Below are 25,826 nucleotides of genomic sequence, written 5' to 3'. Positions count from 1 at the left end.
GAGACAACGGCGCAGGAAAAATTTCATGTATTCCCGCAATGTGGCAGCACATGGCAAGCAAGAAAAACGATCGAAAAAGGCACGCTTTTTAAACATACAAGCGATAATGAACATGTACATCATTGACCATCTTGAGCGTGTTCACAGAGGACGTACATGTACGTCATTGACCCTGAAAAGGTTAAAGGGTTATGGTAGGGTAAACACTTCGTCTTGGTTTCAGCTTTATATCTCCGGAACAGTTCCATATCTTACTGTGAAATTTTGCATCTTCAGTGAGAAAGCTTGTATCCTTCACTTTGTGTAATTTTGACCCTGTAGCCTTTCCTTAGTTTTTTGTATTTGGGTATTAAATTCTAGGCCTGGGTGTAAATTTAAACAATTTTTCTCACAAACTAAAAACAGTATGACCTTCAACTTTGGCATGCTGATTCCACATGGTAGTGGCATTAATCCCTAGCTTTTAGAACAGGTTCCTACATTTATGCGACAGGAAAAAAAATATAGTCCTCACTTGTCACGTGCTTAATTATAACTTGCACACTTTCTCAAAGCATTAGGTATATTAGGAAGCCCAAGTGATGTGGTGGACAAGGGCGCACTCCCTCAGATTCCAGAGTTCCTAATCCACACCATAGTCTTTGATGTATAAGAACATCTGAAATTTCGAACACTGAAAATGTTCGGCATCCGATTTTTCAGACTTTTGCCCAAATTTCAGGTCCGAAACGGCATTAATTAAAGCCCCCCCATCTCTGCCATGTCCATCATCTTGTAGGTTCAAACCAACGGTTTTGTGAGTCGATCCGTTTGAGGCCATAGCAGAGTCCAAAACGCAGCTTTGCCGCAATCCAGAATGTGATGGGGTGAAGCATATAGAAAAATCTAAAGAGGCCACTGTCAAGGCACAGTGCTGCCGGTGCGGTGATGTCTTTACGGATAAGCACCGGAAATGCACGGTGGCATGATGGTGGCAGGCGGTTACCGCGCTTGTACGGCTTAATCGCTGACAACCCGTCTGATAAGCATCTTCAGCTAACTGCTCAGTAGTGCATGTGGCCTAGCACGGTGGTATGCGTATAACCCAAACACGTCGCGCCGCCATTCATGCTGCCCCTTTGTGCGAGACCGCTAAGTGTGCTGTACAGACGCATTGCCTTCATGAACGTAAGCAGCTCGCCATCGCCGTATCCGTGTGGGGTAAGGAACGTAGTTCGCATCACGAATACTTTCATGGCAAATGCGTGCGTACGGTACAGCAAGCATCCCTGCAGTGACGGCGTTAGCTTGGTTAGTGATGTGCTGCACACAACTAGGAACGATGGGCTTCACGCGGCAGCAGATGCTGCATATCGCTGGAGATTCGGCGATGCATGTGTGCATCTCTTACGTGCGCACACGCATTGGGGAAAGTCGGACGAATCGTCCACTCTTCCACCACGGCCTTTGTGTTCCGCGTCATCGTTTCCAAACGCTCAATGCAAGAGACCCGTAATTTATTTTGCGCGTGCCGGTATCGGCGACAGTCATCACGAGATGCATATTTGCAGTCGGCAGTTGGCACGTAGTCTAGCTGGAATCACGGCAGGTACCGAATGTATTCACGAGAGCCTGGGCGCACACCAAGATGCCTGATGCAGAATAAGAAAGAGTGAATTCATTTTTTCGAACGACTCCGCGGTCCCTAGGGAGTCCGAAAAATCAGACGTTGACTGTATTTATCTTCCGGAAGTTAGAATACTTTGTACAGTCAAATTCCGGTGCGAGTTGAATCAAATAGCAAGCACATTAAAAAAAAAATTCGAAAGTTCGAATATTCGCACACCCCTACTTTAAATACTTTAGTTTGCTTTGTTACAGCAAGGCTTGACAGTGCATTTACCGGAGCACTTGCTTCAGCGGCAGTGCTTAAGGAGATGGCCAGTGCTCCCTGAAAATGTGCCCAGTCCTTTTCCTACGAATTTACGGGCTTCCTTGGAATATTATAAGGCAACAGTGGCAATGAGGTTGGTTTTGGCCCATTGCAGTAACCTTGTCAAAGGCTACTTTTGCATCCAGCACGCTACATTGTACAATAGAAAGACTTTCAGATGTTGTGGTGATTTGCAGTTAGTGATTTGTAATGAACTCTTGCCAGTGGGAGCAGCCTGCCACAGATTGCCAATGCCAGCAGCAGTGGCAGTGGTGGCGGCAGCAGCAGCAGCAGCAGCAACAACAACAACAACAACAACAACAAAGCTGAAGACGACGCGGCGAGCAAAGGTGGCACAAGTGGGAGTCCAGGGGAGGAAGATGAGGAGCCAGTGTTGCCCCCAGGGCTGGTGCGGTGGCGCGAGGCTGTGGCTGCATGCCAGACAGCTGCTCAGTTGGCCATGTGTTACAGCCAGCTGGAGACATGCATTGCCTGGGATCGGTCTTTCATGAAGGCGGTGAGTATGTGGGGAGTGTCTTGGGCACTTTCAAACCTTTTTTTTTTCTGTGTGTTGCACATTGCCATTTCGACAGTACTATGCTAGCATCCCTATTTTCATATTATCAGTATATTTATCAAACCGTTTCACAGGCACATTTGAGTTTGGTATGTCTGTGATCGGCTGTGTATTGTTTGACCACGATGCCTTCTAAGCTAGAGTCAGTGCTGTATTACTAAATTGTGCACTAACTGGCCATCAAAAATACAATATTTGGCTTTGTTTATGTCAGACTTATGTACTTGTGTATGGGTTTCTTTGTTGACTTGTGAAGACGCTCATCAAAAATCCCTTGAAATAAAGATGATTACCTAATAAGTACCGCCATCAAGATAATCTCGGGCTGTTTGTTCAGTGCATCTCGTGTCTCTTTGTTCAGTGCAGTGGAGTTGGGATTGTGAAACACTTACATTGAACTTGTAATATGAGACAGGATGGCTAAGCCTATGGTTAATTCCATTAGCGGATTCGGAGTGGCCGATGAACTCTGCACCGGAGCACTCCACTCCGGCGGAGAGCAACGGAAGCAATCCGTCAGTGGAACACAAGTGCCTTCGCCAGAGCAAATGGTAGGGGGCGCTAGCGCACATCTGCTTTGCAGATGTGCGCTAGCATTCCTCGCGTTTCGCGCCGTTTTTGCCTTCATGGGTGCGAGCGGAGAGAACGGGCGCTGTCGGACAGCGCAGTGCATCACGCACACGGTACGCCACGCTCTGCACACGTGCAAGGACCTTGCAACTTCCGGTTGAATCCGCCACTTTTCGCTTATTAGAGAGAGCTGCTCCGTGGAGTGAATCTGGCGGCGGAGCTGCTCCAGATCTGCCAATGAAACATACAGGGAGCACTCTCAATCCGCCAATGGAACAGACTTGCTCCGAATGGAGCAGAAAAACTGCTACCGGAAGTGCTCCGAATCTGCCAGTGGAATTCACCACTAGAAACTGCTGCAGCTCCCTGAAAAATTTTCTAAATAAATGCCTTTTTTCTTAGTGATGGGTTTAACGGAAGGTGAAGATGTTTTTCTTTCGCTTTTTCCCTCCCCCAGAGCTGTCAGTTCTGCCACAGTGGAGACAATGAGCAAATGCTCCTGCTCTGCGATGGATGTGATAAGGGCTACCATACCTATTGCTTCAAGGTCAGTGGGGATTACTGTATCCAATTACGAAACGAAGCATGGGCCATTTTGCATTGTTTGTTGTCCTTCCTGTTCTTCCTTAACTTGCTCATTCCTTCATAAATCAAGTCCTTGCATCTTGTTAACTGCTACCACAGTTTGTAGCTTCTCTGTCTTTGTCTGGCTCACATTTTCTTCGAGTATAAGTTGTTCAGAACCGTACATGCAAAAATGCTAGCGAGTATACTAACAGCTTACATAATTGTCTATTTTATTGCAGCCCAAAATGGATAAGATTCCAGATGGTGACTGGTACTGCTATGAGTGCTTAAACAAGGTAAGAAGCCAAGCAGCGGTTCACACATAAAATTCATGTACATGCATTAAGGAAAGCCTGATAAATTGTGCATTCTGCCACCATGCTCCCTGTCATAGTTTCAAGATGCTCCTTGTTATCAGCTCTGTGTGCTGTCGCACGATGTGAGAGAGCCAGAATTCTTTTCATGCTTTGTTTCACCTCGGCTCTTCTGTGGTGGTGAATGGTCACGCTACTATATTCTGCTGTTCTCTCCTTTGGCTGCTGCCCTTTGGTATGCTTACTAGTGAGATGTTGTGCACCATGGTTTGTAGGAAGCTGTGAGATTATCTTTTATTGCTGGAGCATAGGAACCTCGACTCGGCAAAATTTGTAATATAATGGTTTTCCACTACAGCCGTGACTCCATTAATTGAGGTGTGAATGCATACCTACCAACTCTCCCGATTTGCCCAGGAGTCTCCCGAATTTTGAGGAATCCTGCCGATCATGTGGGCGCCACCACATATTTCCCGAAAAACAGCCATAGGCTTCACCATGAAAAGAAAATAACACCACCAAGACACAATTCTTAAATTTCCTGGCCTTGTTCTTTCGTGTGCGGAGCGCTTTTCTTAAATTGCTTTCGCTACAGTACACTAGTGCTATGTGGAAAAACGTACTAAGGTTGGGAAGGGGCTGCCAGCTGTCACAAAACACAGTGCATTTTGTCCCTTAATAACACACAAATGCATGTACCATATTATAACAAGTACCAGTATGATCGCCGACATCTAGATACTTTACTGGCAATCATTCAGAGCTATCTATGACGTTGTTGCGGCTCTGTGAAACAAGAAGTAGAAACTCTGCATAACTGCTATCTACCTTCGGCTGTGAGTGATTTGGTTGAGGCTTCAGCTGGTGTGGTGGCCCAGTGGTTACGGTGCTTGGCTGCTGACCCGAAAGGCTTAGGTTCGATCCCGGCCACAGTGGTCGCGTCTCGATGAGGCTGGAATCCTAGAGGCCTGTGTACTGTGCGATGTCGGTGCATGTTGAAGAACCCCAAGTGCTCAAAGCTATCCGGAGCCCTCCACTATGGATCTCTTGGAGCTTGAGTCACTTTGGAACAGTAAACCCAGCTGAGGCCTCCCTCTCCAAAAAGTTCGTGCTTTGTGTCTTATCAAATTATTGCTAGTGTATGTGTGCTGTCCCTGCACAAGTGCTCTTTGGCAAGCACGATTTCTCTGAAAGGTCCACCGTGTTGCAGACCCAGGACGAGAAAGTGTGCATCCTGTGTGGGAAGAAAGGCAAGCTTGTGCGCTGCGATGCCTGTCCAAAGGTCTTCCACCACACCTGCTTGGACCCACCACTGTCCAAGTGAGCCTCTCCTTTCTTTCTCATGGCGTCTTACCTGATGCAAGCTGTCCGGGCACAAAATTAAGAGTTGTCCCACACATTTTTAATGCGCCGTGGAATCCCAAGGTTGAAAGCTGTGAGAAAACAGCGTAACACAAATTTAAATTTGTAACTGCATGCAATGTGCTGCTTCTATGGAGAAAAAAGTCACAGTTTCGCCGCAAGGGCGAAGCAGTGAATGCGATAGCAAGTAAAGCGGCCCGTGATGGACGTGCTGCGACTACCATGCGTCCATCACTACCCGGCAGCTACTAGACAGTTTTAATTTCACGTACGTAGGGACTTCTCATACGCAAACGTGAAAAGTACACGTACGTTACGTGCACGACATCTGAAACGCTTTTAGTTACATGCACGCGACGCGCGGTGAGAGCTACCACGTAGCTCGATCTGCTGAGAATCATGAACACTGCGGTAGTTTGTTCGAGCGCTCACGCGAGCAGACAGCGGAAGGGCAAGGTTCTCGCTGCGCAAATATAAGAAGAAGCGAGAGAGCTGGCCGACGCCTTTAAGTGCGCCCGCGCGCTCCTAGCGCCATCTCGCTGGTAATGAAGAAACGCTTATAAGCGCCTCCGTCTCAGAGGGCTGCAAACGGTAAAGGGTGTGTATATAACGCTCGTCGTTAGCTGCCAGAGGGATGTACACTTTGTGGAGTAGTGCTTAGCGCACCGCGCTGCGAATTCAGAGGTTGCTGGTTCGATTCCGCGCTTCGGAAGCATTTTTCTGATTTGTTTTTCTTTGGGATATTGGTGTATATATACATACTTATACATATACACAGCATGACGGCGGCGACGGCGACGGCAAAAACCAGCCGAGACTGTCCATATAATTGCTATCGCAATAAAAGAATGCATTGTTGGTCCTTGTGTATGTTAAAAACAGCGCCAGGCGATTCCTTTGGTCAAGCCTTAAATGCGTGGGTTGCTATGTTTCACATCAAATTTGCCGAAGAGGGCTTTATCCTGCAGGGGTCATAAAATACTCTGCTGGGAATAATGACGCCTGTCTAGCTAATTTGAGAGTTGTGCACTAGTACCTGTAAGCACAAGCATTTGCATTACATAATGACATCATAAACTATTACTATCTTGGGCATATTTGGCTATGGACTTGTTAATTTGGACACTCTTTGGAGCTGTAAATGCAGTAAGTGTGACAAAAGAGAGCAGGCAGTGCTAGCGTCCAGCCAAAACAAAATGGCAGAATCTGCATTGCAATGGTGTTTTGTGTAGAGAAGCACAGCGTGGATCAGGAATATGGGTGCCAGAGTGGTGGTTCGTGCACACTTTTGGCAGAAATTTTATTGTCCTTTGTGGAGTTGCAAACACTCTTTTTATTGATGGCTTTTTACATGCCTAGGTTTGACCTGACTTAATTACTAACACACTTTTTCTCTTTTTCTCTTTCTAGACCTCCTAAAGGGAAATGGTGCTGCTCTGGTTGCTCGAAGGTAAGCAGTTTCTTCTCATATGCTTGAACACTGCACATTGTATGTTTATTTGTATGCAGACTGATAATATCTTTAATGTTAAGTACAACAGCATTAGGTTGGCCTGAATTGAAGGATTAGCACGAACTGCATTTGGCACCATCTGAAAGTTGACGAAATCTCACAGGAAAATGTTGTGAATTGTTAGCATACCAGTGCCGCAGTTGCACATGACGTGCAGTTTCAGTCAACACATTCGTTTTGCCTCTGGAAGGTTAGTTGCTTTGTTCAGAACACTAAAAACGCCTTGCGAGGTTTAACCTTGCATTCCTGAACTATGCTCAGCTCGAAGCCATATCGTAAGTTGATTACAGTGCCACCTCTCGACTGAGGAAGTCGCTACACTTCACAAGAATTGTCCGAGTGTCATTGGAGAGCGATGACTACGTCTGTCGAGAAGCGCTGCCATCCACATACTTGAGCCAAAGTAGTGTGTTGAGTGGAGGATGTTCTAGAATACGGGGGTAAGACTGCTTACAGCTAGCAAACTCGGTGGAAAACTTCCGAGGCCTAGGGGCAGTTGCCTCCCCTTTCCCCGTGCTTACATACCTGATGCAATTTTCAATGGAAAAGGAAAAACAGTAATGCGTAATGAATAAAAATATTTTTCTCTCCTCTTCTTTTGGTTCTTCCAGTTTCTGATCTTTATTCATTGTTGCATACTTTCGCCTCGTAAAAATGTATTGCATTGAACACGTGATGAGACCCGCGTTTTTTTTTTTTTTTAACTGCAATATAATGGGAAAAATTCTCCTGGGTTTTCCAGCGGCCAAATGGAAACAAATAGCAAACAGTAAAGAAAAATTCCCGTAATTGCCTCCAAGACTGGCCCCTTCCCGAGCAGTCTCCTCGCTCGCCCACTTGTCACTCATTATATTTCGTGGTTCTCAGCAATTCTTCACCACTGTTCTTAGCAGCTCAAGGCTTCGCTTACTCTCAGCAACGTCTGCTCATCAGAGTCATATGAGTGGCTTCTTTACAATGCGCCTGTTTTCTGCACGCAGAGTCGCAAGAAGGGACGCCCTTCCAAAGGGGGTGGCCATCACGACAAAGACTCGACTAAGGAGTCGAGCAGCCCAAGCAAGAAGACCGCCGAGCCGTCCTCATCAACAGCGGCAGGTGGCTCTTCATCCTCTTCCACAACCCCTGGCCAGACTACGAAATCATCCAAGAGTGGCGAGCGCAGGGAGAAGAACAAGGCACAGGTGCTCAAGGATCTGGCCGCTTGCAGGTGAGTGATCACGAGGATTGTATTTCCTCTGTGTTTTAAATAGGGGTGTGCAAATATTGAAGTGTTCGAATACAAATCAAATATCGAATGTGTGTTGTATTAAAAAAAGCTTCCACGCAGGAAATGACAATAGCATTTATTACTGCTTTAAAACAAATGAATGAAACTGTATTTGACTAGGCTGCAACAGGCTGGAGGGACTCCTGGTTATGCAATGGTTTCAAATTATCACGCAGAAAAAGTAACTGCTTGACATGTGCAGAAAATAAGCGCTCTCTTCACAACACTTTCCCCAGTGGAAAAGATTCTCTCAGAACTGAAATGGCAAGACACAATGTTGTGCTTGCTCATAGCTTTTAGTATTTTTGGTTTCTAAAAAATCGCAAATAGTTTAAGCAACATTTCTGATGGTTATATTAATGCATCTAATTTATAGAACTCGGAGGTATGTCACGTGTTGTGATATAAAAGCCGCAGAATAAAGCTTGGTGGAAAAGAAACCTAAGCCACTCCTGTCACATGGGTGTGCGATAGAGAAGCTTTGGAGGAGCAGGTAGGTAATGCGCGCATCATGTGTGTTACTTAACGAATACTAATCACACGAATTCATAGCACTCAAGCAACTCGTTACTTGCAAAAAGGCCCAAAGTTTCTCCTAATACAGTAGAACCCCGCTGTTACGTTCCTCACTGCTGCGTTTTCCCGGCTGTTACGTCGTTTTCCGCCGGTCCCGGCATAGCTCCCATGGGATACAATGTATTGGGAACCCCACTGTTACGTCGTAACTGTCGGACCGCTCCCGTATGATACGTCGCGAAGTGCGCCCGGAGCCAACCGAGTGACTACCAAAGAGAGCGGCCATGGCGCATTTTCACGCAGCTTGGCCTCGTTTGATCGTAATATTAGCCGCATGAGAAGCGCAAGCAAAATCTTTCAATTGATGCAAACAAAAGCATGGCCTTCGAGATTCAAATTGCAAAGATGGCGTCTATGACGTAACTGCTCGCGAAAGCAAGGCCTTCGAGATTGGCATTTACTATTGACAAAAGCATAGCCTCTGAGATTTACATTGCACAAACATGGCATGTATGACGTAATTGCTTGCGAAAGCAAGGCCTTCGAGATTGGCATTCACTTCTGCCATCGCGTCGTAGACTCATCATCATCGTTATTTGTCGGAGAACGGGAGGAGTTCGAGCTGGTTGGAGCTCGCATGGTCGTGCGTGCGGTTCGCGGTCGGACTCGCCGCGCCAGTCGTGATTGCGTGTGCTTAGTTCTTTCATGCCTACAGCTGTTGGTGTTAAAAAAATCACATACGTTGATTACATTTCTGTGGATAAGGCCGCCCTAAGCTCCGCGTTTCTATCCATCGACTAGATCGCGGCTGAGCGCGCCAATTTTCGTGCTGCTCGTAAGAATTGAAATAAAATTCTGTACCACTAAATATTTTGCCGTTTTTCCTGTTTTTCGGCTCTTACGTTTCCCGTCTCTTACGTTTATTTCCTACGGTCCCTTCAAAAACGTATCAGCGGGGTTCTACTGTATTTAGCACTTTTAGTGAATATTCAGGAACATTCCAATGCACACTTCCTTAATCGAATATGCTTTGAATAAGGAGACTATTCGATTTGTGCTACATAGAATGTCGATTATTCATGCACCACTCGTGTTTAAGAAAATTCATAGTTGACTGGAGCTAGGAAGGTCGGAAGGGCATACATGTTCTTCCGTGTTACTCAAGGAATATCCTGCGACAGTTATTGTGGTAAAAAGAGTGACAGAAATAAATGAAAGAGACATAAAGTGTGGTGAGAGTTTACTTAGCTTTTACAGTCCAACACGTGTGTGCTGATAGGCATAGAGTTTCCTACAGTTACCTAGAGGAAACTCTGGCGCTGCGATCGTTCAGCCACCATGGGAATGATGGGTAGTACACGTATTTGCCTAGTCTTCGTGCTTGCGGGCTTCGAATGCACTTGTGGCTTTGTTTATTGTTGTGTATTGGTTTTGTTTCGGATAAAATAATGGATCATCGTGAACTTTGTGAGCCGATTTGAATTGGTGAGCCTAAAAATGTTAAAGGTGGTGAAGTGAAACTGCTGAAAATTCGCTAAACTTTGTCTTGCGACAAAGTGGCTCCATGTGACACGGAGCCAAACGAAGCCGAAAGAATGGAGTTTAGACAAATCCGTGTACTACTCATCATTCCCATGCTGGCTGAAGCGCCATGCGTTGCAGCTCCCATAGACACTAGCACCAGAGTTCCCTCTAGTGTATGTTGGCCTCGAGGCCCACCACTGGAAACGCCGGCGCCACCGTCGGCGTGACGTGCTTGGCAGGATCACGTGGTCTCAGCGGCCGCGTCGGCTGCTTGTGCAGCGCTGCCACGTGCTTTGAAAACGAGTTTCAAGCCCCACATGCGCTGCGGTCTGTTCAAATACGAAGTTTTCTCGCATTTTCTGCTCAATTGAAACCATTGTAATAGAGTGGCTGCCTCCAAAGGCGACGAACATGGGGCTGTACTGCTCGGTGCCGCAGTGCCGCGCTTACGCAACGGAGCCCAGTGTCAGCTAGCCTGCACTGGTAACCGCGGGACAAGAAACTGCGTGAAGCATAGGTTGTAAAGCTAAGAACCGGCAAGTAGCCATCAGTTACGAGTCTTGTGTGCAACAAGCACTTCCGCGACGAAGACTTTCGTTACTGCGTCGGGTCTGCGATGTTCGGTGAGTAGCAGACAGCGCGCACCGAGACGATGGCTCGCGCGCGCTTCCCGCCGGAAAATGATGCTCATCTGCCACAGGATGGTAAAAGCGCTACCTTTTACCACGTGCGATGCCATCTCAGAACACTCCAATGCGATCTCTTGATCGTCAGCCCCGTGCTCAGCGTCCACAAAATCGGCTGCAGATGCGCAAGTCATTGTTTAGATACGTTAAATTAACCCCTTCAGGGTTTTCGCCGTACATGTACGGCAGAAGCTTCCTGGTACCAAAGGGTTTTCGTCGTACATGTACGGCATAGCGTTTATTTTTAAAACGCGCGCCTTTTTCGATCATTTCTTTTGTTTGGCCTGTGCTTCCACACTTCGGGAATACGTGGAATTTTTTTCATGCGCCGATGTCTCTCCGTTGTATTTTTTTTTTCGCTTCCCAAAACGGCGCGCCGCCTATCGCTTGCCCATCCGAGCGCGTTCGCAGTGCAGCTGGTTTAAAGTGCGCGCGTTTTTTGATGATTTCTCTTGCTTGGCATGTGCTGCCACGCTTCGGGAATACGTGGAATTTTTTTCATGCGCCGATGTCTCTCCGTTGTTGCTCTTTTTATGCTTCGCAAAATGGCGCGCCGCGCGCCGGCTATCGCTTGCGCAACCGAGAGCGCCCGCGGCGCGGTTCGGTTTCAAACGCGCGCCTTCTCCCGTTTCTCTTGCTTGGAATGTGCTGCCACGCATCGGGAATACGTGTAATTTTTTTAATACGCCAATGTCTCTCCGTCTTTTTTTTTTCTTTCTTTCCAAAGAGGCGTGGCGGCTTGTAGTCTCGCATCAGAACGCGCGCACGCGGTCCGGCTCGTTTCGGTTTCGTCCTTCGGGTGGTTTTCGCTTCTTGCGCCCGCAAAGCTGATGGCTGTTTGGTTTCTAATCTCTCAAAGGGTGACCGCTTGTTACTCTCTCATTTATTGCACCCCGGCGCGCGATTACATCTGTTTCGGTGCGGCGCTAAATTACACAAACGACGCCGCCGTGATTGCGTTTCCCGTTTTGGGCTCTCGGAAAAACTAACTACGTCTTGTTGGCGATAAGACGAAGTATTACTGTAGCTTTTTCACTCGTTTTGCTTTCCGGACGGGCGCAGAACCATAGTTTTCTTCCGTGCGCTCACTGACGCACTTCGCTTACGTTATGGAAGCGCGCGCCGGTTGCACTGCTGCCGGTGAGTCGAGCAGCGATTCTTTCGATGCGGAGTATTCCCGAAGTGCCAAATCAGAATCTGATTCATTGGATTTCAGTTCGTCAGACGAGGAGTTTTTGACGAGTTTAGACTCCGATGACGATAAAGCAGCGACATCTGAAACGCGTGCGCGGGGAGCCATGTTTCAAAGATTATCACACACTGAAAAGTTTTTAGTGTTAGAGCACGAGCGTTTTTAACCGGAAACGTACTCTGGTGCGCTTATTTTTGTATGCTTGTAAGCTATGTTTAATACAATGCATAATTTTTATTCATAAAAAAACTGTGAAGCTTTCTTTTTTAGGATTCTGCTTGATTTTACTACGAATAAGCCATATGTATGTAACAACAAAACTGATTTTTTTGTCACTTTACGGTCACGAAAAAAAATTTTAGACAATTTTTTTCTTAAATAGAATTGCCTGAAGAATTTATTTCAGCAATAAAAAAATTACACATTTTTGGACTGGATTTCGCGAAAAAATTCGACCCTCAAAGGGTTAAAGAACGCACAGGGTCCCTTATGCATTCGTTAAAGATGACTAGAAGGTGAAAGCCATCTTCTTCTTCTTGTCAGTCGATGGATTGATTCTCCCGCGCCCCCCTCCAAAAGCGTTTTGCACCTAACGCTGTTTTGCACGGCCTCTGTGACCGATCACGGAGGCAATGCAGAGCGACCATGTCATGTGACTACGTCATCATGTGACATCACGTTATGTCACGTCATGGTGACGTCATAATAAAGTTACAAATTTAGGAGGCGTGACGATTATTTTTTGCGTCACTCGTCTTGGCGCCGCCGACGGTCAATCTTTTTGTTTGAAGAGGCATCTAAGGCTTTCGCCTTCATAAGCTACGCGACGTTCGCTGGTGGACGTACATAACGAAAGAGTCAAATGCTGCGGCTGTGTGCTGCATTTATGTTGGTAATAACATTTTTTCAGTCAAGCTTGCGTTCCTCTGATGCAAACACTATGTGCTAAAAAGTCCAAATTTATTTGTGCCACTCTCAAACCCACGTTGGGCCTCTCCAACCCCATGTATTTTCTTGGAGCCTCATTTATTTTTGTGGGAAAGATATGCCACCCTGTTGGCGTTAGACATGACACTGCTGCCAAAATTGCTGGAGTATTCGCCAAATAATTACTATCCTGTTTTGCGGCTGCTGGCTGCTGCAATAACTTCTATTTTATTCACCGCTATTTCAAGCTCATGTGGATACTAGTTCACAGCCTACGTTTGCAGAAGCAAGTCCGGCGAACGTTACTGTATTTTCTTTCTTTTCCTTGGCGTTGCATGCTACTATACATGCTCGGTCTTGTAGACTGCTTCTCCTTCCACCAGCAATCTCGAAGTGGTGAAACTTTGGTCTATGAATAAGTTGATGACAGAGAGCGACAAGTTCATTGGAATGGAAAGGGAACGATAATTAAGGAGCATGAAAAAAAGGAGCTGCATTTGATCACGTTTTGTGTGAGCACGATACGAAACGAATGCACTGAATAAAGAAATAGAAGCAGCGGGATTTGCCCGCTGAGAAAACCGATCAATACGCAGTGCGAGACAACTTGTCAAATGACATTGAAATGCACACGAATTTAGACCGAAAAAAAAAACACTGAATCGTCGGGACAGCACATCACAAAGTTGCCATGCACATCGAAGCCGTAGTTGTAACGAAATTGCTTTTGAACTGCTCTGGTGGCGTCCACGCAACAGTAGTTCTTTGTGTGCTCACAAATTCTCATATTTTGCGGCCTAAAGTTCACAGCGCGGTTCCAAAACGCGCTCGTAGCAAAAGCGTAACCATCAGTACGAACATACATGCAGGCGCTCATACATGCAGAGGCACCGTCAGTCGTTGCGAACCCATGTGATCGCGGGCTTGAGGCTTCTTTCTGTTATGCTCCACTTGGTTACACAGGCAGTCCACTCTAACGAGATATTTCACATAGTTTGCACTGAGCGAGTGACTACCTTTCACCCAAGAAGCCGGTTCAGGAGTCTCCAACGCGGTGACCGCGTGAAGCGGGTGCTCGGTTTTCTGCAGAGACAGCGACTGATATGTCTTGTGCTTTCAGTTCGTCGAAAATGATTATTTTGACAGTAAAGAGCATAATTCCTTTCGAAAGTACTTACAGAAATGCCCTGGAGGGCTTCCGCAAGGTGTTTTCGTAGAGTGCCGACAGCAAAACTTATGGGGAGCGCGCCGACAGTATCCTACCTAGCACGCAATTGAGGCGCGTCCGATAGAGGGCGACTCCGTAACTCCTCGCGACCAATATAGGAAACTCTATGCTGGTAGGACTTTTGTGCGATGCCTTCCGTTTTAGTGATTGCCAAATCGGATAAAAGGATTGCGAACTGGGTATAATGGTTGAGCATGCTCATCTCTGGACTACATAAGATTGCTTGCATGTTTGCTTGCTTCCAGGCAAATTCTGGAGGAGCTGGAGCAGCACAAAGATGCTTGGCCATTCCTTGTCCCCGTCAACACCAAGCAGTTCCCCTCCTATCGCAAGTTCATCAAGAAGCCCATGGACGTTAGCACCATGCGCTCCAAGCTGGAGTCAAACCAGTGAGTTGATACTTAGCCGCTACTCCTGTTGCATTTCCCCACAGATAGACTCTCGACCGAGGCCCGAGCATTGGCTGCGCCTCTTGATTCAACTGAGTGTCTGTGTGTTGACAGTGAGAAAAGTCCAAGTTCCGCTTAAGGGGGGACACTGCTCTTGAAATTTTTTTCTCATTTCTTGATCGATTTTGGTGATACTTGGTGAGTTTATGTATATTTGTGTGCTGGTTTCAAATATGCAATTGGTTTTCTAGTATAACTGGTAGTTTCTAAAATACAAAATACAGGGTGTCTACCAACCGGGAAAACCGGGAATTCTCAGGGATTTTGGGTAGTCTGGAAATTCTCAGGGAAAATTCAGGGAAATTGTGCTCCCATCAGGGAAAATCCACAGTAACTTTATTGAAAAACAACGAAAGTCGCGGTAGCGCTGGCTCGATATTTTGTGAACGCATTTTTCAAATCAAACGGCCGCTGCGGCTGCGGGGAAGTAGCGCACCTCGATGCTGTCATCGCCTTAGGAGCGGTGAAGTGGGAGAATCCGGCTAATGCGTGGCATGCGGGAACCATGAACCACGACACATCGTATCGCGCAATGTTGTCAGGGTGTTCTGTGACTATGCGGTGTAGTTCTGTATTCTTTCTCGCGCGTGCTGTGCGTTAGCACCCGATATGGTGTTTTTGTTATCACCGCGTGTCAAGTAACAAGCGTGATTAGTTGTAGAAGCGGTAGCAGTAGATGTAACGAGCTTGCGTTGTCTTGCAAGCGATCGCGATCGTTCAGGAAGCGGATGTCTTCGACAAGGCTGGTATCTGGCAAGCCATCCCGATCGGCGAGAAAAAAGACGACGCTTGTTGGCTGTTATCGGAGAGCTCATTCGCTCTGATCCTTAGCTTCAAAGATGCTGTTTAGGACTCCGTGAAGAATAGAATAAATTTCCAGGCGAGAGCTAGCGTAACTAACGGGTCCATTCACAGCAAGTGAAAGCTTTTTTCTTTCTTTTTTTCCCTATGAGGGCACTGCTTAAACAAATTTTAAGCAGTCGACCGATATTTTTGGGGGCTGCAGCTCGCAATTACCAGCCACACCACGTGGATGTTTGCTACAAAGCCGAATTACAAAACTTTTCAGAGCCAAGGCATAGCGGCGACCGAAATTCGCGACACCAGCACGGGTCCCATTTGCTCGTTTCGGCGCGCGATGTCGGAAAACGGTAACGTTTCCACCATAATCGGATGTGCCGTAATTAAGGCTGTTGCCGTGCTTTCATGCGATCTCCGACGCGAATTTATCGCCTTCGCCATGATCTTCCTTATCAAGACCAAATCTTGATTACATCACCCCGCGCGTCGTATGCTCCATGTGCGAGCGAAAGCGCGCGAGCGCTGCAGACGAACGGGGCTTGAGCAGAGATGAAACGAGCCGACCGTCTCATTCGCGCGATGGGCACCTTGAGATAGGAGCCGCCGGGTTGGGGAGGTGGGGGGGGGGGGGGCTGCGTGAGTGCGACAGGAAGTGCGTACTTTGTACCAGCGGGCGTGGTCGCGTGCGCCGCGGTATCTTTAGTGGGGATCAGCAGATGGCTCATACCTTTGTAGGTGCTGTGCTCTAATTGCAAAACTTCGGTTGAAGCCATAGCAGTGGCGGATCCAGGGGGGGGGGACCGTGGCGGCGATCGACCCCCCCCCCCCGCCCCCTCCCTTCAGTGCTTGTCGTCCACCTCCTTTGTCAGGCTGCCTGTTGAGTTTGCCCCCTTTTTCAGGTTGCTTTGCCTGCCACTGCCCAAAAGGGGTAAAGAGAATCTTGTCCCTGCTCTCTACCTTTCTCATCGCTCTACCTTTTCCTGCTTCCCTATGCACATTTACAACGAAGGCTTCTTAGGTACCGCCATAATCCCCTCTGGGCTGTTGTAAATATGCGTGACCCACCAAAATGCACTGCAGAGCGGGGGCTTCAGCCTAACGTGCGTATTAGAGAGTGACATCACCGAGCGATATGGTCTCTACCCATCTTGACATAAAACAAAGTTCTGCTTCACTCAGGGGATTTTAGCAAAAACACTCAGGGAAAACCTGGAAAACTCAGGAAATTTAGAAAAGTCAAGTCGATAGACACCCTGAAAATATCTCATGTGCATTTTGGGGAACAAGATTTTTTTTTTTACCATTACAAAGTAAATCAGCATGTCACAATAACCTGGAATCAAAACTGAGTGCGATGCAACAAAAATGGATGTTCTAAGCCCATTAAAACAAACGTTATGGTATGTTGAACATTGGCGAAGAAACTCCCAGCTTGATATTGACGCACTCGTGAATGTTCAACATATTGCAACTTTTGTTCTAATGGGCTTAGAACATCCACTTTTGTTGCATTGCACTCAGTTCTGATTACAGGTTATTGTGATAGGCTGATTTAATGTGTAACTCTCTCTGTTTAAAAAAAAACTTGCTCCCCAAAAGGCACATGAAATATTTTGTATATTTGAAACCAGCACACGAATATACACAAACTCACCAAGTATCATCAAAATCGATCAAGAAAGGGGAAAGAGTTTTAAGAGCAGTGTCCCCCGTTAATGCTAAATTTACTTTGGGCACACTGCAATTTAACCAACAGACAGCTTTGTGGAAGCTGTCACGAAGAGAGCTAGGCCACAATTTTGTAGCAGTGCCCTCTGCTGTTCGTCAACGTTCAGAGCAACTCTCTGCCCACTTTATTGGTGGGGCGATCTGGCTGTGAATGGTGGATAAGAGTGGCATAGAATCAAGCATAATGTATTGCTGTGTAGTTGTGGCCCCATTTTCCACTGCGCTCTGATTCGGATTGCAAAAATGTAGAGCCAGGACGTGATAGGAGCCAGAAAAAATGGTTGCCGAAAGCACATGTTTAGCCATTCATATCTGTAGAGCGATTCTTGGACTGAAACCTTGTATCTCTTTGTAAATGCAGGTACAAGTGCAAGGATGAGTTTGCCTTGGATGTGCGGCTCATCTTTGACAACTGCGAGACTTTCAATGAGGACGACTCCCCGGTGGGCCAGGCAGGTCACAACATGCGCAACTTCTTCGAGAGCCGTTGGGAGGAGCTGACCTCCTGAACCCCCTGACCTTCCCACGTCCTTCGCTCCACTGCCACCAGGCACAAACCCATCCCAGGGCTTTACCGTTTACCCACATACACACACACGCACCATCACCACTCCTCATGACATGTCTGTTGTCTCTCTCTCTCTCTCTAGCTTTTTGTTTGTTTTCCTTTATGCCCCGCACTTTTTTGTTACGTGTATACACGAAATATACATATATATATACATAGCGCTATATTTATACACACTTTTTTTACTTTAATACTGTAAGCTAATTTTCTCGAAAAGCGCACACGTGCGAGCGCAGCCATTGTCTCTCGTTATGATTTTTTTTCTTGGGCCGAGGCTGACACCCAGCGAGGTTGTGGTTGTTACAGTACGTCTCCTTGCCGTGAGGTGCCTAGTGCAGCGACGGACGCGTTGTTGACGCGACAGAAAGTGGTGGCACACTCTGTCGCCTCTTGGCACCTTTGGAGCTGTGGCAGCTTTGCGACAATGGAAAAGAAAAAAAGAAAAACAGTGAAGAAACTTGAAGAAAGCAGCAGCAAGGGTCACACGTTTGCCAGGACAATGGAGGAGTGACTCTTGTCGTTCTAAGTTCGTGCCCTGTCACAGTTTTTTGGCACAGTTACGTTGTGAAAAGGGTTGTCTTCCTCTGTCGTGGATGATGTCTTTCTCTTTCCGTTGTATGTCATTGCAGTGGCTCTCTGTTGTTTCATGACACGTTTATTGTTTTCAGGTTTTCCGTTTTGTTCATGAATTGTGAGTGAGGAGGAAGGTGAAACACATGAAAGAACTGGGGAAAGTGCCTGCATAAAAAACTGAAGACGGTGCATGTTGCTCACAACTCTTGCGTTTGTCGCAAGAGGGAGTCTGTAAAAAAAAAAATGCGCACTAGGAGAAAAAATAACCCTCACGTGCCAGTGGCTGTCACTGCAGTGCATATTTTCTTGCAGTGCTTCCGAATGTTTCCTGTTTCCCTCCCTTTTCCTGTTGTTTCATCATGGATTACCTCGATATGTCCGTCACTAGTACAATCATCGATCCCTCCCCAAAGCTGCATCTGTTGTGCGCTGCCAGCGAATCTCGCGTGGCCCGTGACCATCTCTTCATTTTTTTTGAAGCCGCTTTGTTTTAACGCAAATGCTGCGGAGTTGGCGTTACGCTCGGGACATTAGGAACGCTGCACTCATTGGTAAACGCCAGTTTGTCCGCGCTTTTGTGTCTGACTGTCTTCTCACGTGTGTGTCACGCTCTTTCACAAATGGGTAACAATAAGCCAACTTCTAGATTGTACAATGGCTGCCTCAGGGCCAATTTCGCAAGGGGGAAAAAAAAAAGATGAGAGAGAGTGTGTTTTCGCCTTCTGCACCTCGTTGTTGATGTTAGCTGTTGGTGTGCAAAGCATTGACTTTGCGTCTCTGCCGATTGCACCCACGTCGTTTTTCTTTCATTCTGTGGTCCTTCGGCTTTTGAAACAAAAACGGGGGACTGTCGGGCAGTGTCTCCTCCACCTTGTGCAAACTAACCCGCATTGCCTGACGGGCACGGGTGTGTGCGTAATTTCTCCATTTGTTTTCTCATCTTACCTCACTCGCATCTATTTGTTGTCCTCTCCTCAAATCATTCTGTTCCCGTCTGAGCTCAGGACTTTAATTTGTAACCAGGGTAAATTCTCCTTGTATTCCTCAAAATATGCGCTGCTGAATGCGCTTCATTCACTGTGCCTCATACGTTTCATGCTGTTCAGCGCTGTTACCCATCAAATGAGATGATGTTTCCATTCTGCTTTCCATTTAAAGAATCGCTTTTTTTTTTTAACGTTTTATCCGCATACTCACAATCTTCTGATTTTAGGACATACATATTGCATAATGCTCAAGCAGACACACGAATGGCCATCTTGCGCGGCAATGTAAAGGTATTGTTTTTATTTGTTTTCGGGGAAACGCGGCCGTGTAGGCTCGGGGATGTTTTCCCAAGGCTCGGCAGGGCAGGGGGGGTTGTCTTGTGTATAGGTTGACTTTCTCTCGTAATTTATTTATTTCTCACCACCACTGCACAACATTGCAAGGAGCGCTGTAGGAGGCATCTGTAAGTGTGTCGCGGTGACCATAATCATTTGGACGGCCATCCGGTGCGGTGACTGTGTCGTCAGAAACCCTGTCCACCACGTGTTGTGGCTGCATATTTATATACTCATTGAGTTTTTATGTTGACAGATTCCCTATGTAAATAAAGATTACACCCTAACGAGGCTGGCTTGGCCGCTGAAAGGATTAACATTAAATGTGAAGATGTGGCTGGTACAAAATAACTGAAATCAAGCATTTAAATCATTACACCGAGGCTATTTTTTTGCTTGTCTCCTGTTTTGTGCTGTGGTTTGGTGTGATGTTCGCACACATGCCACAAGCTGTTATAGTGCACTCCGCTAGTGCCATTACTTTTGTATAGGCTTGCCGCTGGCAATAAAGTTGTAGTATTAATGTTTATTGAAGAGTACTTGCTACATAACAAAACATACCTAGTTGGCAGTTTTTGTTGCAGAATGATTTTTTTTTTTTTTTGTATATGACGGTAGATGTGCAAAGGAATGTCGCCAAAATACAGTTTGCTTTTAACCTCTACCTTTCTTTTGCCATTGGCTTACACCGAAGAGGCACTCACGCCTTTTCTGTCTGCTCTCAAATACGGCCACCAAACACTGTAGCACAGGTTGTGTACCTTGGTATGTGGTGTGAATTCCGCAGGATACTGTATGATTTGTTGCTCTATACATCTCTGTGAACAAATTGCAGTCTGGATCCATAACTCCATTTCTGCATTAAAGGTGTTGCATTTGCCCACACATACATTGCTCTGTTTCTTTCCTTGTCCTTCTTTTTTTTTTGACAACTATAGAGTTGGTTCACGGGCAGTGAATACGATATCCTTCGCCAACGTTTGTGTGCGATAATGTTTTACATGTTTGCGAGGCATTGCATGCGTATGTCATGCGCAACTTGGTTACTGTAGCATTGGTTACTGCAGTTAAAAGAATTCCCATGTGGATAGCTCTAGCTGATGCCCGTTTTGCATGTCCTTGGAATCATTTACAGTGTCATTGATTAGGTAGTTCTATGTGCATTGACCTGAACAGACACATAGATCTGTTTAGGTCACCTGCACTGGCTTTACAAAACAAGGCTGGAATTTGTGCAGAATAGTTTGGCCTTGCTTGGGGGGGGGGGCATCATTGTGCCCGCAGCAACTGCTGCATGAGTGGGGTACTACAAAGCAGTCAATTCATTTGTGCAACAGTAACATGCGCTGTAATAAAACTAAAACATCCAAACGTGTTCCCAGCAACAACAGTTCACAAGTAAGCGTGGTCTGTGCGCTCGTTTCCTAGCTGATGGTAAAAGAAATGGGACATATCGCCAGAATTAATTTCCTGTCTCATAGTACTGCGGTGCAGTGCCATGCTTTTACAAAATCAAGCACGTACCTTGCGATCAAACAGCCCTGCAACACTTTTTCAGCATGGTCAGAAAAGGCTGCTAATCGGTAGTCGAGGCTCCTGAGGACACGTGAGCCGAACATTATAGCGCAGCATGCGGTCTGGAATTTACAATTGTTAAAGTCGACTAGAAAGTTGTCCCCTCTTCTCTCGACAAATGATGCCATAAACCCAGATGACCGCGCCAAATCCAAAGTCCACGGCCATAGGCTGATTTGAGCATCCGTGAGCTGCGTAGTTAACGCGGCGGCCGCGTGCGCGTTTGTGATCACACTGAAAGTAAGCCCACATCTTCTTGCCCCCTTGTCATCCCCCTCCCTGCGTAGCTTTCAGCGCGCTCGCTAGTACGAAAGGAGAGAGAAAGCGCTTGAAGCGTGCGACGAATCCCCTGTAACTCCATTCGTAGTTGACGGATTCTAAAAAAAATGCTGCAGTCGATTTGTGAGGCAGTAAGCTCTTTTAATGAAGCCATTCGAAGATTACTTGGAGAAGTATTGCAGGGCTCCTTTAATACTGAGCAAATGTTGTGCTTCCTCATTAAGGTCTGCAGGCTAAGGGCTGCATTGTCTCTTGTAATGCACCCTTTTGCCTTCGTAGATCCTGGAAGCTTTGCGTGCATTGCCTGGCATCTGCACAAATATCAGTGATTCCACTTCCGCGCCAACTGCGCCATAGTGCGCCAAATTGTATTGACAGCAAAACGCGCTCTCCGCTGAAGCTCGTGACGTCAAGGCAGCGTGAAATCGGCAGCGTGAAACGGTGGACGTCGTCTGCTCCAGAAACGCTGCTGATAGCTCGTTTCAAGCGTCGCACGGCACGTAATGAAAGCAGTGTTCAGTAATAACTACACGCGTGCCGCTAAAATGCCTATCACTTCTGTTTCTGGACATCGCGGAATGAAATATGGGATCACTAGCAAAATATATATGAAACAATATCGAATTTTCCGTGCTTCGATCGCGTCTATGGAAGAGCACGTACGTGAACGGTGGGAACTCATTGACACTTTTCCTCAGATGTACTTTGTCCATGGACCTTCATCCAGAAGAACTTTTTCGTAATTCCTTCCACCAGCACATCCAGATTTGTAATCACTCTGCGGTAAATACCTCTTGAAAGGCCCTGCCCTTTCGAGCTCGTGAGTGCTAGGGTTCCGATTCAATTTTTTTGCTTGCTTTTTAAAGGAAGTCACAGTTTCACTGCAAGGGTGAAGCAGTGAATGCGATAGCAAGGATCCGATCTCACGTAACTCTACAAAACGCTGGTGTAACAGAATACGGCCGCTCCAGGGGGAGATGCTCTTTCCGCACCAGCGATCGCGACCGCGCCCTTAGAATCAAAACATAAGTTGCTGCTCCAGCGACTCCCCCCCCTGCCCCTCGCATGGTTTCATGCACATTCAAGACGGGCGGGGCGTTTCCTCTCTGATTCGACGGCAGGCCTGTCGAGCGGGGCGATGTTATTGCATGCGCCCTCCGAGCGGCGGAGATGGGCCTTCTCGTTTGATCTCTGCTTCAGCCGCGTTCGTAGGCCCCGCTCGCGCGCTTGTACTCGTGGTAGAACATACGATGCGTGGGGTGGTGCCATCAATTTGGGCTTTATACGGGGCATGATGGCAAAAACCCGTCGAGAGTGTCCATATAATTGCTATCGCAATAAAATGTCATCTCATATTAATAAAAACATGCCTCCTGGTCGGAGCAGCCGCAATTGCGTTTTAATATGCGCAGCTGTCAGTAGCGGGCACGTCGCTGACGGACCACTGTGAAGCGGCTACGCCATGTTATACGTCCGCCCCTCGCTTTCCAGGGTCAATAGCTGACGGTTAAAAACGCTCAGTTTCGCTTAAGGGCGAAGCAATGAATGCGATATACCAACAAATTGTATTGTTATACGAAGTAAGGCTAGCAGCTAACTCTTTTGGATCCGATCTAGCGTAGCTGAACAAAGCGCTGGTTTAAGGGAATATGGCCGCTCCAGGAACCGAAGCGGTTTTCATTTTGTGACTAAACGCGAAGTAGGCGCTGAGAGCACAGCAAGCTTACGAGCCGTCTCCCGATGCCTCGAGATAGCTTGCGCCAGCGACTGAGCCCTTCGAGCGATGCATTTTCCCTCCAACCCTCCCCTGGCGTCCCTTCACGTTCCCTACGAAAGACGGGCGGGCCGTTTCCTCTCTGTTTGATGAGCAATCGACGGCAGGCCCGCACACGGGAAGACGTTATCGCATGCGCGCTCCGTGCGACGGAGACGGCCGGCTCGTTTAACCTCCGCTTCAGCCGCGTGCGTCGCCAGCGCTCGCGAGCTTTTACCCGCGGGTAGAATGCGCGGTGTGATATTATCAATTTGGACTTTTTATGGAAAATCACATAACGGCGACGGCAAAAGAGTGTGTCCATGTAATTGCCATCACAATAAAAATTTTAAAAAATTGAGGAGCCATTCCACTCCGCGAAAGTGGATAAGCGAAGCTGTTTCGCGCACGGCACAGAGGTGACATATGATGGAGGACAGTTTGGTATGTGAGGCCAGGTTGTTAATGGCCAGGCTGTTAGCGTTCAATACGCAATATTAATGCGAAAGCCTTCGATCTATGCTTCATCAAACACGCATATTGACCGTCGGCGGCGTCAGTCGATTTATGCAAAAAAAAAAATATAGCATATTCACGGGCGAATGATGAAGAGCTTGGGCGAAGCTCCCGAAGCAATCATGGTCTCGAGATGCGCTTCTCGTTGAGCCCGTTTCGCAGCGGCGTCCTTGGCGCGCACCGTCTCGGGATCCGCCTGGCGCCGCGCGCGCTTGGCGGCGGCTTCGCGGGCGCGCACCGCCGCGAGATCCGCCTGGTGCCGCGCTCACTTGGCGGCAGCCTCTCGAGCTCGCACCTCGGGATCCTGCCGACGAGCACGAGACGCAGCGGCCTTCCGCATCCGGCGCTCCTCGTCGTCCATGGTCCACCAAGCAGCACGATCCGGCAAGCGCACTCCTCCACGTACGGCGACGATCAAGGAGAATGAGAGAGAACGGGCGCAGCAGCCAATCTGAGAGCAGCGGCACCTATAACGCCATCTAGCGTGCATTCACCCAAACACCATATTGCACACATCTCTATGGGACAACGCCATCAAGTATATCGTCACCCAACTGCAGTTTGCATGCATCTCTATGGGACAGCGCTGTCTATTGAATGATACGGGAGACGCGACGGCGGGGGAACGCCGGATGGAGCGACGACTGACCAGGTGATGCTATAAGGAGCTTCGCCCCTAATAATCATCACGTGATGGTGTCATCATATGACGTCATATATTGTCAGAATTTGTGACGTCATCATGGCGTCATATATCGTAATGTCACGTGATGACGTCATCTAATGACATCGTCGCTTGGCACTGCTTCCGTGATCGGTGCGCCGATCATGGAGGCAGTGCAAAACCAGGTAAGGTGCAGGAAGCTTGCAGAGAGGGTGGGGGAGGATCAACACGCCAATCGAGAAGAAAAACAACCTGGCTTTCACCTTGGAGTCGTCTTAGGGGAATGCATTAGGGACAGTGTGACTCTTTGGCATTGAGGCACTGCTGTACGTCACGGCGTTTGTCTATGTCTACTGATAACCCCATAGATGTATTTAGAGTGTTATTTCATAAAGTACAATTTTATTCATCTGGTATTCTTTTTATTTGCTAGTGTCGAAAAAAAAGTAACAGTTTCACCGCAAGGGCGAAGCAATGAATGCAATAGCAACAAATTGTAGTGTTACACGAAGTGAGGCTGGCAGCTAACTGTTTTGTATCCGATCTCGCGTAACTACAAAACGCTGGTGTAAGAGAATACGGCCGCTCCAGGCCTGAGATGCTCTCCGCATAGTCACGTTGCGTTGAGAGCGCAGCACGTATAAAGGAACGTAAGAACGTACAATGCGCGGGATGATCTTATCAATTTGGACTTCATACCGGAAGGACATGACGGCAACGGCGACGGCAAAAACCCGTTGAGACTGTCCATATAATTGCTATCGCAATAATAATCACTGAAGAGGTTAATCCAGAACACTCAACTGCATGAGCCCTTATTTTTGCATTATTGAGTGAAATATGGAGTTCTCCTGAGATGATTTTTTCCATAAATTTGCAATGAATCGGAATATTTCTAGCTCTTCAGAAGAGCCCCATAATAATTATTCAGGTGCTTGAACGTTAGTGGAATTTGCTTCTCTAGTGCACTCCAAGATGTAAAATTAGCTGCTCCAGAGTGCTCCCAGATGCAAAATTATCTGCTCCAAAGTGCTCCTAGATGGAAATTTTTGCTACTCCAAAGTGCTCCAAAATGGAAATTTTGCTGCTTCAAAAATTGCTCCAAATCAGAAGTCCTCGGTAGCATCACTGAAATATTTTCCAATGGGGTGCGCGGGAAAGCCTCGGCCAAGTTCTTGGTAGCCAAAGCAAATGCTTGCGAGCTATTCCTGATTTTACATGGGCTGCCGACAGCCAAAGTAGCCGACAGCCAGAGGTGCCCCGCCCTGCAGTGCGCTTTCACTGCTTTACACCTCGGGTGTGTGGGTAAGTCTGCTTGCGGTCTACGATTGCTATTTTTTTAGGGGCGAAGCTCCTTAAGGCGGCACCCGTTCGTCCCTCGTCGTGCTCGTAGTAGTGAGTAACAAGTCTTACCCTTTGACCTCCAAGGTGGTGCCGGTGGGA

At 47.2% G+C, this 25,826-nt stretch overlaps 1 protein-coding gene across 1 annotated transcript in view; it reads left to right on the top strand.

Annotated features, from left to right (window-relative positions):
* LOC119393548 (bromodomain adjacent to zinc finger domain protein 2B) overlaps positions 1-20,483 on the top strand; it is a gene marked incomplete in the record, with an annotated part of 76,497 nt that extends 56,014 nt beyond the window's left edge. Inside the window, 8 exon segments of the mRNA XM_037660635.2 lie at positions 2,138-2,429; positions 3,517-3,606; positions 3,866-3,922; positions 5,151-5,260; positions 6,713-6,752; positions 7,796-8,022; positions 14,401-14,544; positions 17,495-20,483. Of these exon segments, the coding sequence (XP_037516563.1) occupies positions 2,138-2,429; positions 3,517-3,606; positions 3,866-3,922; positions 5,151-5,260; positions 6,713-6,752; positions 7,796-8,022; positions 14,401-14,544; positions 17,495-17,642 (1,108 nt within the window).
* Between the last annotated feature and the right edge of the window lie 5,343 nt (positions 20,484-25,826).

The sequence above is a fragment of the Rhipicephalus sanguineus genome, chromosome 5 (assembly GCF_013339695.2).
Source record: "Rhipicephalus sanguineus isolate Rsan-2018 chromosome 5, BIME_Rsan_1.4, whole genome shotgun sequence".
Lineage (NCBI taxonomy): Eukaryota > Metazoa > Arthropoda > Arachnida > Ixodida > Ixodidae > Rhipicephalus > Rhipicephalus sanguineus.
The sequence above is the reverse complement of the archived record's forward strand: the minus strand, read 5'-3'. Positions and strand labels throughout refer to the sequence as shown.